This window comes from Electrophorus electricus, chromosome 11, assembly GCF_013358815.1.
Source record: "Electrophorus electricus isolate fEleEle1 chromosome 11, fEleEle1.pri, whole genome shotgun sequence".
Lineage (NCBI taxonomy): Eukaryota > Metazoa > Chordata > Actinopteri > Gymnotiformes > Gymnotidae > Electrophorus > Electrophorus electricus.
Genome location: NC_049545.1, coordinates 767,501 through 782,063, shown reverse-complemented (window position 1 = coordinate 782,063; position 14,563 = coordinate 767,501). Strand labels below are relative to the sequence as shown.

The following is a 14,563-nucleotide window of genomic DNA, read 5'->3' as shown; positions in this document are numbered from 1 at the left end:
TCTGATGTGCAGCGTAGGATCGTGCTGTCTGTAGTTTAATATATTTGGAGCAGATCATTTACAGGACAATTAAAACCACCTACAGAGAAAGAAACAAAACAGCACAGCATAAAAAAAAACCAAATAAAAACTATTAAAAAAGTAGACAGTCATGCCACATGCCAGTGATGGGTGAGCGAACGGTGGAAGAAAAGTAGACATGTGGACATGTTCAGAAGGATGTGTGTGCAGAACTGGACTGCTGCCCCTACAGGACTAGCACTAAATGACAGCTAGCAGATGACCCCTACTGTAAAATACACCTTTATTTATCATGAAAAAATAACTCAAAGTGCGGGTGCTAGTGACAGACAGACACACACACAGAGACAGAGAGAGAGAGAGAGAGAGAGAGAGAGAGAGAGAGAGAGAGAGAGAGAGAGAGAGAGAGAGAGAGAGAGAGAGAGAGAGAGAGAGAGAGAGAGAGATTGAGTCCCAAATGACAGCACTACTAAAGCCTTATGTTAATGTTTGTTCCCTACTCAGTGCACTGTTTGTCCAGTAAGGAATGTGGAGACGCATCTCCGCCCCTGTGGACGGCCCAACCCTTCCCTGTAGTGACTTCCCAGGAGAACACTGGGAATGAGGTCAGGCACGCGCCCGTTCCACAGCAGGGAATGGGATCACGGCAGTCCTCTCCCTCAGCCAGGTTCTCACACATTCTCCCGGACGCTACCTGTCTCATGAATCCTACATTCAAGACGGTGTTGCATTAGAGAAACTCTGCATCACTCCGATCAGTTGGCATAATCGGATTTGGATAACGTTACTCTCCAGCGACGGTGGAGTGTTTCAGGTGCGTTGGGAGAGATTCCTCAGACTAGTTCCTTTCAAGTGTCAAAGTGGACCGGTAACTGGTAACAACACTACTAAACACAGTCTACCTGAATTAAATATCATTAGAACAGTGAGCACACTTTAATGTTTAATATGTGTGAGAGTCCGTTTAGACTTCCTGTAGATCAAAAGATCAGAGCCGCTTCGATTTTCCACAAGCCATAAACATTCAGAGTCCTCGTACAGACCAAGAAGGTGAGAGGCTTCGGATTCAAGAACAGGCAGAATCGAATCTTTCTGTACCAAAACATCCGTGTTTATCCAGTGTCTTAGAGAAATGTGTGGACACTGAAGTTCAGGTCTACACAGGCTACACGGAAAGGTAGTGGAGATGCAATGAGATGAAATGAGAGCCACGTGGATGTAAATATGCAGATGAGGAGGTTATTATGCAGATGAGGACATGAATATGCAGACACAGTCTGCTTGGATGTGGATTTGTTGATGTGTTTGATGGTGAGATGTGTGTAAGGGATGTTTAGCCAGACAGAGAGATCTCGTAGTCGCTGACGGACACGTGTGCCTCGCCCACCTTCCGCACATTCTTGGCGTTGGCGATGCACGCTGCAATGTCCACCGGCTTCTCAAAGTAGCGCACCAGCGCGTGTTCAGTCAGCACGGACGCCAGGAACTGCTCGAAGGTGATGGCCCAGTCCTTATCCACGCTCGCGCTGTGGGGGAGGGGCTCACTGCTGCGCACCAGCACGGTGTCCTCCATGATGTCCTCACACTGCAGCTTGTCGTCTAGCTCGTGGGAGCCAGCGCTCAGCACGGAGTACGACGACACCGACGTGTCGTCCTTGGTCTCGTCATCTGAGATGAGCATGGCGGAGGACGTGCCATTGTCCTTGGGCGAGGAGTCCTCCAGCTTGATGTCCTCCATGGGTGCGGAGACGGTGCTGGTCTCGGCCGCGTCCGGGGGCTCGTCCCGGGGCTCGTCCCGTGGCTGGCCTGCTGATGCGTGGAAAGGCTCTGGCTGGAGCCCCTGCTGCTTCGTCCCATGAAGAGGCGGCCGCTCATCCCCGTCCTCCTTGCTGCACGTGCTGCAGAAGAGCTTCCCCACCTCCCCCATCTCCAGCAGCAGGCTGGTGACCGTCGCCGTGGCGTGATACAACTCCTGCTCGTTGGGGTCCTCGCTAAACATGTTGTAGAGCGTCTTACACAGCTCAATGAACTGACCCTGAGAGAGAGAGAGAAAATGTGAAGGAAGAGACACTATTAATCATTTCTTCTATGACAGTGAGCTGGTTGGGAGGACGATGAAGACAACAAACAGTGCGAGTTGTTCTCCACCTGGCTGAGCTTTGGGAGATCCTTCATGTTCTCTGACGTGGACCTGGTCTCCTGGTTCCACAGGCGCAGGTAGGTGCGATAGTCGGGCGTCTGCACCCTTTTCACTGCAGTCATGAGGAAGGGCACAAAGAACAGTGGGTTGAAGAAGAGCACACCCGCCTGCCATGTTCCTGCTGTCGCTCCGAGACTTAAAGTTTCACAGACCAAATGAAACAGGATGTTTCTCTTTACAGCCTCCACAAAATGAGGATTTAAACAGATCAAAGGAAGGAAAAGACGTTATGCACGAAGGCTACGGATCAACACGGCTGGCCTTTTCACAGCCAAAAAAAAAAACCACATCTACACTTCAGAGACTTTAATTTCATATGCAATTAACATCTCCGCTGCCAGGCCGGTCAGTCCTAGGGGCTCGAATGCCTGGTCATATTTGTTCATCATCGTTTGAGCAAAGTCTGATATGTGGTGGTGATCATTTTATTGCCCAAAAAACATATCCTAAGGGCAAACTAGCAATGTTAAAAATATCTGTGTCTGGACTGATACTGACACAGGACTCCTGTGTGCTTGGGAAAAAAGACTACAGAAGAGGAAACAATCGGATGACCAGCCAGAAGAGTGCTAAATATCACACTTAGTCTACAATGACAGCAAGCAGCACAAGCCAACCTGTTAGCTGCTCATCAGAGCTTAAAGAAACTCAACAGCTCCAGAATGACCCTACGACCTTACGAGAGGGGTTGACCTGATGGTGAAGGGCCCTGCCCACCTTTTTCGTTTCTGAAGGTGACCCTCACAAAACCATCGTCCTTCTCACTCTTCGCCTTGGGGTCTAAAGGTGACAGAGCAGAGTTCAAGGGTCATATAAACCATGTGTCAGTACGTGGCAGGGTGACGGAGCCAAAAATACACACAAATATCTCTCTCGAGTTTAACGATTTAAGCTAACGTACACAGTACTGAGAAAGAAACCCCTTTGAATGTAGTGGGTGTGGGCCAGGGGGTGGAGAGAGACACTATCTAAGCCAAAAGCACAGTTCCAGCAGACAGGAGTCTATTTGGAGACACACGCGGACTGCTGAGGACACTGCTGCCTACCGTGAGACGTCTCAGGGGTGATGTCCTCAAAGAAGTACTGTGTGGCTTCAAAGGCCGAGTCAGGCTCATCCTGTTCATGATGCAGTTCTGAGAGAGCGAGAGAGAGAGAGAGAGAGAGAGAAACAGAGAGAGAGAGAGAGAGAGAGAGAGAGAGAGAGAGGGCGAGAGAGAGAGAGAGAGGGCGAGAGAGACAGAGAGAGGGGGAGAGAGAGAGAGAGAGAGAGGGAGAGAGAGAGAGAGAGGGCGAGAGAGACAGAGAGAGAGAGAGGGGAGAGAGAGAGAGAGGGCGAGAGAGAGGGGAGAGAGAGAGAGGGCGAGAGAGAGAGAGAGAGAGAGAGAGAGAGAGAGAGAGAGAGAGAGAGAGAGAGAGAGAGAGCGAGAGAGAGAGAGAGAGAGAGAGAGAGAGAGAGAGAGAGGGAGAGAGAGAGAGAGAGAGGGCGAGAGAGACAGAGAGAGGGGGAGAGGGAGAGAGAGAGAGAGAGAGAGGGCGAGAGAGACAGAGAGAGGGGGAGAGAGAGAGAGAGGGAGAGAGAGGGAGAGAGGGCGAGAGAGACAGAGAGAGGGGAGAGAGAGAGAGAGAGAGAGAGGGGAGAGAGAGGGGAGAGAGAGAGAGAGGGCGAGAGAGAGAGAGAGAGAGAGAGAGAGAGAGAGAGAGAGGGAGAGAGAGAGAGAGAGCGAGAGAGAGAGAGAGAGCGCGAGAGAGAGAGAGACAGAGAGAGAGAGAGAGAGAGAGAGCGCGAGAGAGAGAGAGACAGAGAGGGAGAGAGAGAGAGACAGAGAGGGAGAGAGAGAGAGAGAGAGAGAGAGAGAGAGAGAGAGAGGGAGAGAGAGAGAGAGAGAGAGAGAGGGCAGAGAGAGGGCGAGAGAGACAGAGAGAGGGGAGAGAGAGAGAGAGAGAGAGAGGGGAGAGAGAGGGCGAGAGAGAGAGAGAGAGAGAGAAACACATTCAAGCCAACACATTCAAGCCAACCCTTCTTCTTTAACTGACTGTGTTGTTTTGAAAAATCGACTAGATTTTTGGAGCAAAAAGGGGCTTTGGAATAAAGCAGCACTTCTGTTCTTAAGAGTCCATCAGCAAACACTGAGGGCGCCGACACAGCAGGTTCTCAGAGAACTGGGGTCAAGAGAGCATCGTCCGTTTTAGAAAAGTGGATGTGTTCCAGATCGGATACAATTACTACTGTGTGTGTGTTTGTATGTGCGGTGTGGGGGGGTTGGTGTGCATGTGTTGGAACAAGAAGATCCATCAGCTGATCTATCAGCAGGTTAGCAGACGATGGCCGCCATGCTAAAGTACATCCTGGTTTATTAAAAACAATAACTCACAGTTATATTATATTAGTGGAGAAGTGGTCAGTGGTTAAGGTACTTCACTTGTAATTGGAAGACTGCTGGTTCAAGTCCCACCACCACTCTTTGGAGAAAAGCGTCAGATAAATATAAAATCTCTCTCTCTCATATTATATATATTAAAACACACACACACACACACACACACACACACACACACACACACACACACACACACACACACACACACACACACACACACACACACACACACACACACACACACACACACACACACACACACACACACACACACACACGTAATTGTATCCGATCTGGAACACATCCACTTTTCTAAAATGGACGATGCTCTCTTGCCCCCAGTTGTTCTCTATAGTTGTTCTATAATCTACACACACGCATACATATGCAAAGCCCCCCCCCCCACACACACACAAAGCCCCCCTCAAGGACACACATGCACACACACTTACCTGGCAATAGGTGCATCTTATAGAGGAGTTTTAATTTCTCTGTCAGGTCTCCATGGCACAGGACACCTAGATCAGAGGAGACCTGTTAACCTCAGAAGGCCATGTACACACCAGCCTCTCTCACAGACACACACAAGCCTCTGTCTGTCTGGCCCCAGATACAACCCCACCCACACACACACGTAACACAATGAACGCATATGCATGGATTTCTAAACTACATTTGCATATTCACATACAGCGAACCACATAAACACAGTCACATCCACACAAACCTCCACCCACACACACAGCCACAAGCACGCCCACAACCCGCTTACAAACATGTATGCACACACCCACACCAACACACACACTCACCGAGACCTGCGATGAACTCGCGGAAGTTGATGAGCGCGTCGGCGTTTTGGTCTAGCAGGCGGAAGAAGCGCAGGGCCAAGCTGTCGGAGTGAACGCCGCCCGCCCACGGAAACAACACGCCAAACAAGCCCTTAAACTGCTCCAGGTCCATGCGGTACTGGTCCAGGTAGGGCAGGCTGGGGTCGTGCCGGTCCGTTGGGCTACTGGTGCTGCCCCAGTAACAGCTGGTCAAGTGCTCAGCCTATAGGGGCGTGAGCGGAGGAGAACACGCTAGCGCCGGGGAGAAACACGCCTGCACGTTACACGCCGGCGAGTCCTGCCCAGGAAGCTGAAACCTGATCAGGACAGTGGGATCTTCTCGGCACTGTACTATTAACTCACTACCAGTCATTTCATAAGAATCACAAACCCGTTAGGTTAGCCATGTTATAGATGTGATTTATAAGATTAGAAATCGGCTCGTGATGAGCTGCGTGGTGATTGGCCAGTGAGAAAGAGCAGGAACTTGGGTTGGATGGACAAACTCTCTCTCTCCACACAGACCACAGCCCTGCTGAGGCCTGCTGCACCGCTGAAGAGCTAATGCCCTTCTCCGTCTCACACACACACGTACATTCACGGGTGTTAATGATATTTCTGAGAGCACAGGATGCCCATCAGTTTCACAGAGCTTGGTAAAGATGTCTGTCTATACTGGCCATGTGCACCTTAAAGAGAGAGTAGAGCTCCTCCAGTTCATCGATGCTGAAGGCCGTCTCCGTGACGATGGTTCGGACCTGCAGGAGGAGTGAAGGGTGGGGAGGAGACTCTGTAAGGTCTCTAATCTGAGTGGCTTTAACAGCTGTAGTCATATTCCTCACGTATGTAGTGAGTGAGACGAATGCTTCTCCTGTTGCTTAGGGAATTCTTACAGTGCTGACTGTGTGCCTGCGCATGTGCCTGCGTATGTGCCTGCATGTGTCTGCGCATGTGCCTGCGTGTGTCTGCGCATGTGCCTGCGTGTGCCTGCGCATGTGCCTGCGTGCGCCTCCTTGCTGTCCTCAGCTGGTCCATACAGAAGCTCTTTAACATGGACAGTTGGAGATTTACTAACAATCTCTAAACTACCAACCAAACTCTTACTAAACTCATCCGGTTCAGTTTTTATGTAGATTATTAACCCTCTCATCAGGATGAAGGGTGTCAGTACCACGTCAAGCTGGGGGGTGTGGTGTGTGTCAGTATTGGGCCCCCTTCTCTTCTCTTTGTATACTCATTCTCTTGGTGATGTAATGTCTTCTCATGGATTCTCCTACCACTGCTATGCTGATGACACTCAATTATTTCTCTTTTCCACCCTCTGACACGCAGGTCTCCAGACGTAGCTCAGAGTGCTTGACTAACATCATGTCATGGATGACAGCCCACCACTTGAAGCTCAACACCAGTAAAACTGAGCTTCTGTTCATCCCAGGTACTCCCAACCCTTACCGTGACCTCACTGTTTCTTTTGAGAACTCCCTGGTATCACCATCCGAAGCTGCCCGTAGCCTGGGCATAACTTGACAACCAGTTGTCGTTCTGAACTCGTTTCTAATCTAACCCGGTCTTGCAGATTCCTCCTTTGTAACATAACTTCCTTTCTTTTAAAGGAAGCTACCCAGGTGCTTGTGCAGTCTCTTGTGATCTCAAAGCTAGACTATTGCAACTCGCTACTTGCTGGTCTTCCTCCAAGAGCCTTGAAACCTCTACAACTTGTCCAGAATGCAGCAGTACGACTGGTCTTCAATCTTCCGAAGTTCACACATGTTACTCCACTGCTGCGCTCCCTTCATTGGCTCCCAGTAGCTGCACGCATCAGATTTAAAACCTTGATGCTCGTCTACAAAGCCAAAAATGGATCAGCCCCTTCATACATGAGGTCAATGGTCAAAGCCCGATCTGTACATTGAGTACTTTGAACCTCAAGTACGACTCGGCTTGAAATACCTTGCTTCAGGTCTCATGGATGACAACCATTGAGACTATTTTCTGTCCTGGCTCCAAGATGGTGGAATGAACTCCTCCTTGCTGTCCGGACAGCAGAGTCCCTTACAGTCTTCAAACGCAGACTGAAGACCCGTCTATTTGCAGAATATTTAAAGCGCAACTGACACTGCGCCCATATTGACTGATTAAATTAATACCTATTGTAGGGTATTGTTTGTTGTTTAACAAACTCTAGCACTTATTGTTTATAGCACTTATCATTGTTTAAGATAGACCTTATGTATTTTGCACTTCTAGGTATCAGCATTCATGCCTGTATTCTACAGTATTCTAGTTCATTGGTATGTTTAATTCTAACCTACTGTACTGTACTTGGATGTATTCTATGAGGAAACGACAAAGCACTTTTGTAAGTTGCTCTGGATAAGAGCGTCTGCTAAATGCCGTAATTGTAAATGTAGTGTGTCGGTACCACGCCACGCTTGGTGGTGCGTGGAGCGTGTCGGTACCACGCCACGCTTGGTGGTGCGTGGAGCGTGTCGGTACCACGCCACGCTTGGTGGTGCGTGGAGCGTGTCGGTACCACGCCACGCTTGGTGGTGCGTGGAGCGTGTCGGTACCACGCCACGCTTGGTGGTGCGTGGAGCGTGTCGGTACCACGCCACGCTTGGTGGTGCGTGGAGCGTGTCGGTACCACGTTACGCTTGGTGGTGCGTGGAGCGTGTCGGTACCACGTTACGCTTGGTGGTGTCTTCAATCGTCTGAATGACCTTCAGTCTCTGTTTGAAACGCATCTGCTCGATCACATCTGCCCGGATGGAGCCAAATTTCTGCAGCATCAGAGAGGTGGAGGGAAAGGGCTGTAGGTGGAGACATAGGTGGAGGTGGAGACACAGAACGGTCTCATCACACAAGTCCATACCTCATAGGAGCCGTGGACCAGTTTGAGGATGTCCACCTCAGGGTGACGCTCCCCGTCGTCAGCGAGGAGAGAATGGAGGTGGGGGATCGGGGGAAGTGGACTATCCTTATTGGTCACACTGTCCAGATACCTGCACGCACGCCCGCACACACACTTTTCATTTAATGTTAGGCTTCAGATACTTGGGTGCAAATCCATCACACAAGTGTGCAGACTGTACATGTTCTGTTCTGTGTGTTTATCTTTGTGTTTTCTCTTATGTACTGATGATTGTAAACGTCTTTGAGTCCTTGAAAAGCACTTTCTAAAAATAATGAGTTATTATTAATAAACAAGAGAACCAAGTAATTAAAAACCCACATTGGGAACCCAATAAAATATGACCAGGGAGCTCTCTCAAAGCTTCAGTTCAGCACGTGCGTGTGTGCGCATGAGGAACTCCGCCTTCTGACCTGCCCAGCACGGTCATGGCCTCTCCATCATCCTTGCAGCTGAGCAGCTGGTGGACGTTGGCATTGAGCACAGACAGCGCCAGCTGAAAGATGACCTTGATGCCCTCGTAGAAGAAGCAGTCCACCACGACCACGGCGCTCTCGAAAGGCATGACGGACAGGAAGAGCGTCAGGAACCAGGACAGAGAGATGGTGGAGATCACGCCCAGGTCCTGCATACAGTCGTACAGCTGTGGCACATGCACACGCGCCAGCTCCTCAAATACACCCTGGTCCACCAGTGCACCTGCAGGGCACGCATGCACACCGCCATATTAGACAGCATGCCAGCACTAGACTGATAGTAAACTACGTATGTTACTGACCTACGGCCCTGGTGTTGTAGTAGTCTGGTAGAATCCTTTAACACTGTGTGTGTGTGTGTGTGTGTGTGTGTGTGTGTGTTACTGACCTACGGCCCTGGTGTTGTAGTAGTCTGGTAGCATCCTCTCACACTGTGTGTGTGTGTGTGTGTGTGTGTGTGTGTGTGTGTGTTACTGACCTACGACCCTGGTGTTGTAATAGTCTGGTAGCATCCTTTAACACTGTGTGTGTGTGTGTGTGTGTGTGTGTGTGTGTTACTGACCTACGACCCTGGTGTTGTAGTAGTCTGGTAGAATCCTCTCACACTGTGTGTGTGTGTGTGTGTGTGTGTGTGTGTGTGTTACTGACCTACGACCCTGGTGTTGTAATAGTCTGGTAGCATCCTTTAACACTGTGTGTGTGTGTGTGTGTGTGTGTGTGTGTGTGTTACTGACCTACGACCCTGGTGTTGTAGTAGTCTGGTAGCATCCTTTCACACAGTGCAACCAGCAGCCAGAAGGCCTCCTCTTCTTTAGCGTAAAGCAGCAACACGGAGGTGACGATGTTCATAGCCTGATCACAGATCAGCACACAACAGATGCTGTCTGTATATCAGCATCTCAACACCTTGTGTGTGTGTGTATGTGTGGCAATTTATTAAGATTAACTTGATACATGTATCAAGATGGAAAACGTGCGTGTGTGCGCGTGCGTGCGTGCGCACGCGCGCACATGTGTATACCTGGCAGTAGCCGATGTTGGGGTTGCGGAAGGCGTATGCCGTGAGCACTCTGCGTAGCGCGGCGATGCCCATCTCGTTCTGGAAGGCCGGGTGTTCGGGGAGGGAGCGGTGCAGGTCGCGCTCAATCTCTTCTGTGGCCAAGTTATACTTCCCCATCGACTTCTCCACCAAGTCTTGATAATAGCCCGGGTGGGTGGCGACCTCGTTAATCGCCCCTATGCACGCACGCACAGGCACAGGTGCATGCACACACATGGAGGATGTATGACTCATCTTGTAAACAGGATATGGCTTTAAAATCAACAGACGGAAACACACCACTTGGTGAAGGCAGTAGGTGGAGCTTTTGTGTGGCTTTGTTTGTCCACACATAAAACTGGACATAAAAGTGTACGAGCAGATTACCCTTCACACACACCCACGCCCTCCACACGGTTATGGACTGACCAGTGGCTCTTTAAAAGACCACTGTGGAGGGGAACAGCAGAGATCAGCACACACTGCTAAACCAAATGTAACCTGAGCATCATGTTACATCTGTGAAGTCTGATCTAGAGTTCAGGGTATGGCGATGACTGGTTATGTGCATGTGGGTATAAACACAAGTACGTTTGTAGAATCTTCTGTGTTGTGCAGCTCCTGGTGTCCATGTGCACTTTGACCGTGGTGTGTCTGTCTGTAGTACATCTGTGACAGCGTAATTGTATGTGAATGTGTGTGTGTATGTCTCACGGGAGAAAAGGAGACAGTTCTCCTCTCATGCGTGTATGTGAGCGTGTGTTTGTGCACGTTAGCGTGCATGCATGTGCATGTATGTGACCATGTACGCCTGTATGAGTGTGTGCATATGAGTGTGTGCGCGTGTGTATGGGAGCATGTGTGCGGGTCTTACCGGAGAACAGAAGCCACAGTTCTCCTCTCATGTTCTCGGGAATGCCATGTAGCACCAGGTCTTTGGTCTTCTCTGTGCGGTACATGCACACTCCCTGGCCAAACTCCGCAAAGTGGTTCTTCCAGGCCTGCTCCTTCAGGAACTCTTTTGCCTGAATACACACACATGCACACACACGCGCACACAAGCATGCACATGGTCTCAACACCATGCCTTTTCTCTGAGTTCTGTTTGTACAGAGCAGCTAGCAGGCCATGTTCTGTTCTCTGCTCTGAGACATGATGTCTAAAACCAAACCAAACCAAAAACTATTACACCACCAAAAAAAAAAAAAAAAAAAAAAAAAAGAAGAAGCAATTTTTAAATTAATTAAATTAATTTTTATTAATAAAGATGAATAAAGATTGTTTAAATAGAGCTAATCAGTCTATTCTGATAGAGAATGTGGCTTCTTCTTAATTCCCATTAATCCACCAAATCCCCACATGGCCAACCAAGGACACCAAGCCCTGACTCACACCTCACTGCTCTAGTGTGTGCACCAGTGTAGTGTAAAGTGTGTCTGTACCAGTTTGGGGTTGAACTCTTCTGGTGAGCGGCGGCGGTACATGGTCATGAGAGCCTGCGTTGCTGTGGGAACGCTGTTATCATTCAGGTTGAACTGGCGCTCACTCTCGTCTGATCCCAGACTGCTACGGTGCGGAGTGTAGGAGAGGAGACTACCCTGCTGGGAGTACACACACGAACACACACACACACACACACACACACACACACACACACATGCACGCGCGCACACGCACACACAAACAAACACACTTTAATTGAAGTCATTAAGATACGTGTAGCCATGACAAACAATAGACAGACGATTACACTAGTTACACTACCACTCACTCACTAAGCCTAACCCTAACCCATTAACCCTCACTCACCCTAACCCCCTAACCATAACACTCAGTCAATAACCATAACCCTAACACTCACCCTAACTGTAACCCCCTAATCCCAACCCTCTCTTACTAACCATTACCCTAACTCACTCACCCTAATCCTAACCTACTAACCATAATTCTAACCCACTAACCCTAACCCTCATTCATTAACCCTAACCCACTAACCCTAATCCCAAACAATAAACCCTAATTGTAACCCCCTAACTCTAACACTCACCCTAACCCATTCACCCCAACCCTCTCTCTCACCCCAACCCTAACCCTCACTCACCCTAACCTTAACCCTCCCTCACCCCAATCCTGACCCTCACTCAATAACCCCAACCCTAACCAACTAACCCTAACCCATTAACCAACACTCACTGACTAACCCTAACACTCACTCACCCTAACCCTCACTCAGTAACCCTAACCCTCACTCACTAAACCTAACTAACGCCAACATTCACTCACCCTAACCCTCACTTAATAACCAACCCTCACTCAATAACCCTAAACCACTAACCCCGACCCTCACTCAATAACCCTAAGCCACTAACCCTAATACTCACTCACCCCAACCCTAACTCACTAACCCTAACCCTCATTCAGTAACCCTAACCCTAACACACACTCACCCTAATCCTAACCCACTAACCCTAACCCTAACCCACTAACCCTAACCCTCACTCACCCTAACCCTCACTCACTAATGCTAACATTCACTCACCCTAACCCAATAACCCTAACCCTCACTCAATAACCCCAACCCTAACCCACTAACCCTCACTCACTAACTAACCCTAACCCACTCACCCCAACCATAACCCCTAACCCTCACTCACTAACCCCCAACCCTCACTCACTAATGCTAACCCTAACCCACTAACCCTAACTCAATAACCCTAACCCACTAACCCTAACCCTCACTCACCCTAACCCTCACTCACTAACGCTAACATTCACTCACCCTAACTCAATAACCCTAACCCTCACTCAATAACCCCAACCCTAACCCACTAACCCTCACTCACTAACTAACCCTAACCCACTAATCCTAACCCTCACTCACCGCAACCATAACCCCTAACCCTCACTCACTAACCCCCAACCCTCACTCACTAATGCTAACCCTAACTCAATAACCCTAACCCACTCACCCTAACCCTCACTCACCCTAACCCTCACTCACTAACGCTAACATTCACTCACCCTAACTCAATAACCCTAACCCTCACTCAATAACCCCAACCCTAACACTCACTCACCCCAACTCTAACCCACTCACCCTAACCCTCACTCACTAACCCTAACCCTCATTCAGTAACCCTAACACACACTCACCCTAATCCTAACCCACTAACCCTAACACTCACTCACCCCAACCCTAACCCACTCACCCTAACCCTCACTCACTAACCCTAACCCTCATTCAGTAACCCTAACACACACTCACCCTAATCCTAACTCACTAACCCTAACCCTCATTCAGTAACCATAACCCTAACACACACTCACCCTAATCCTAACCCCCTAACCCTAATTCTAACCCACTAACCCCAACCCACTCACCCTAACCCCAACTCACTAACCCTGACCCTCATTCAGTAACCCTAACCCTAACACTCACTCACCCTAATCCTAACCCCCTAACCCTAATTCTAACCCACTCACTCCAAATGAACACACAACACATTCTGTACATTGCAGTGTGACCCATAACCCAGCCAGCCGTGTCAGTGGTAAGAACTGGTACGCAGTCCTGGAGCACGGCTGTTACCAAGACGGCGGTGCAGCTGGTTGGTGTGCCACCCACCTCATCATAGGAGCTGTTCAGACTCCCCGTGAACTCCAAGTGTATCTTTGAGGAGGTCTGCTGCAGGAAGTCTGAGATTCTCTGCACCAGGAAGTCTCGGTCCTTTAGGTTGGCAAACAGGAAGGTCATTCGGTTCTTGGTGCTGATGGACAGCGGACTGGGAAGGACGTTGGAGCTGTCTGCCTTCTCCACGATGGTCACCTGAGGGTCGCTGCAATGTTAGCTAAGTCCACATTAAATAGGCTTTAGGTGTTTAAATGGCCGGACAGTAACAGTAACAGTGACAGTGTGCTATGATCCAGCACACTCTCACCAGCCGTGTCATTCATCACACTGCTCTTGTACTTACGACTTGGAGTCGTGCTGGTGGAGACATCTTGCTGTCATCATTCTTGTCTTCTAGACTATTCTCAAGTGGCTGAGACTCTCACATATATTGAAGACAGCAGCGCTGTAGTGCCTGACACACTTATGCCAGCTCAACCCTCACAACCGTACCACTACCACGTCTGTGTTAATGCAGTGTACAGTTGCTTCAATAGATAGTTATAATCTAATGAGATATTTCATTATATATTTAGATTAATGATCTAAATGAGTGGTTTGTGGGTGTAATGCGTGTGTTTCTAACATGCAGGTGAGTGTAGAGTTAGAGCTAGGGCTAGAGAAGGGACCAGGTATTCACAGCACAGGACTGTGGCTTCTGTTAAGATGCAGCATGACTGTATATCATAGGGCAAAAAGCTGTCTGCAAACCCTACTAAACCCATCATTTAGCTGACACGTTTATACAAAGCAACTTACAATTATGACTGAGTACAACTTGAGCAATTGAGGGTCTTGCTCAGGGACGAAACAGTGGCAACTTGGCATTTGGGTGGAATTTGAACCAGTAACCTTCTCATTACTAGTCCAGTACCTTAACCACTGAGTTACCACTACCCACAGTACTCACCACTATCACTACCAAACCCTACCTACCCATACTAAACCCAACAGTACCAAACCCTACCAACCCACACTAAACCCAACACTACCAAACCATACTAAACCCAACACTACCAAACCCTACCTACCCATACT

The 14,563-nt window shown here is 49.1% G+C and overlaps 1 protein-coding gene across 2 annotated transcripts in view; it reads right to left on the bottom strand.

The window, feature by feature from the left end:
• The window catches only part of tbc1d9 (TBC1 domain family, member 9 (with GRAM domain)), a 24,617-nt gene continuing 10,054 nt past the window's right edge, over positions 1-14,563 (bottom strand). The window contains exons 7-21 of one of the 2 annotated variants that reach the window (XM_035531442.1): positions 13,481-13,681; positions 11,298-11,456; positions 10,730-10,880; positions 9,838-10,052; positions 9,551-9,668; positions 8,754-9,039; positions 8,302-8,431; positions 8,111-8,209; positions 6,119-6,187; positions 5,412-5,652; positions 5,052-5,117; positions 3,268-3,354; positions 2,939-3,001; positions 2,170-2,273; positions 1-2,056 (exon numbers count right to left, since the gene is read on the bottom strand). In XM_035531442.1, coding sequence (XP_035387335.1) covers positions 1,355-2,056; positions 2,170-2,273; positions 2,939-3,001; positions 3,268-3,354; positions 5,052-5,117; positions 5,412-5,652; positions 6,119-6,187; positions 8,111-8,209; positions 8,302-8,431; positions 8,754-9,039; positions 9,551-9,668; positions 9,838-10,052; positions 10,730-10,880; positions 11,298-11,456; positions 13,481-13,681 — 2,691 coding nt within the window. In that variant the 3' untranslated portion in view covers positions 1-1,354. The remainder of the gene's footprint in view (positions 2,057-2,169; positions 2,274-2,938; positions 3,002-3,267; positions 3,355-5,051; positions 5,118-5,411; positions 5,653-6,118; positions 6,188-8,110; positions 8,210-8,301; positions 8,432-8,753; positions 9,040-9,550; positions 9,669-9,837; positions 10,053-10,729; positions 10,881-11,297; positions 11,457-13,480; positions 13,682-14,563) is intronic. The other variant, XM_035531443.1, reaches the window with a different exon arrangement.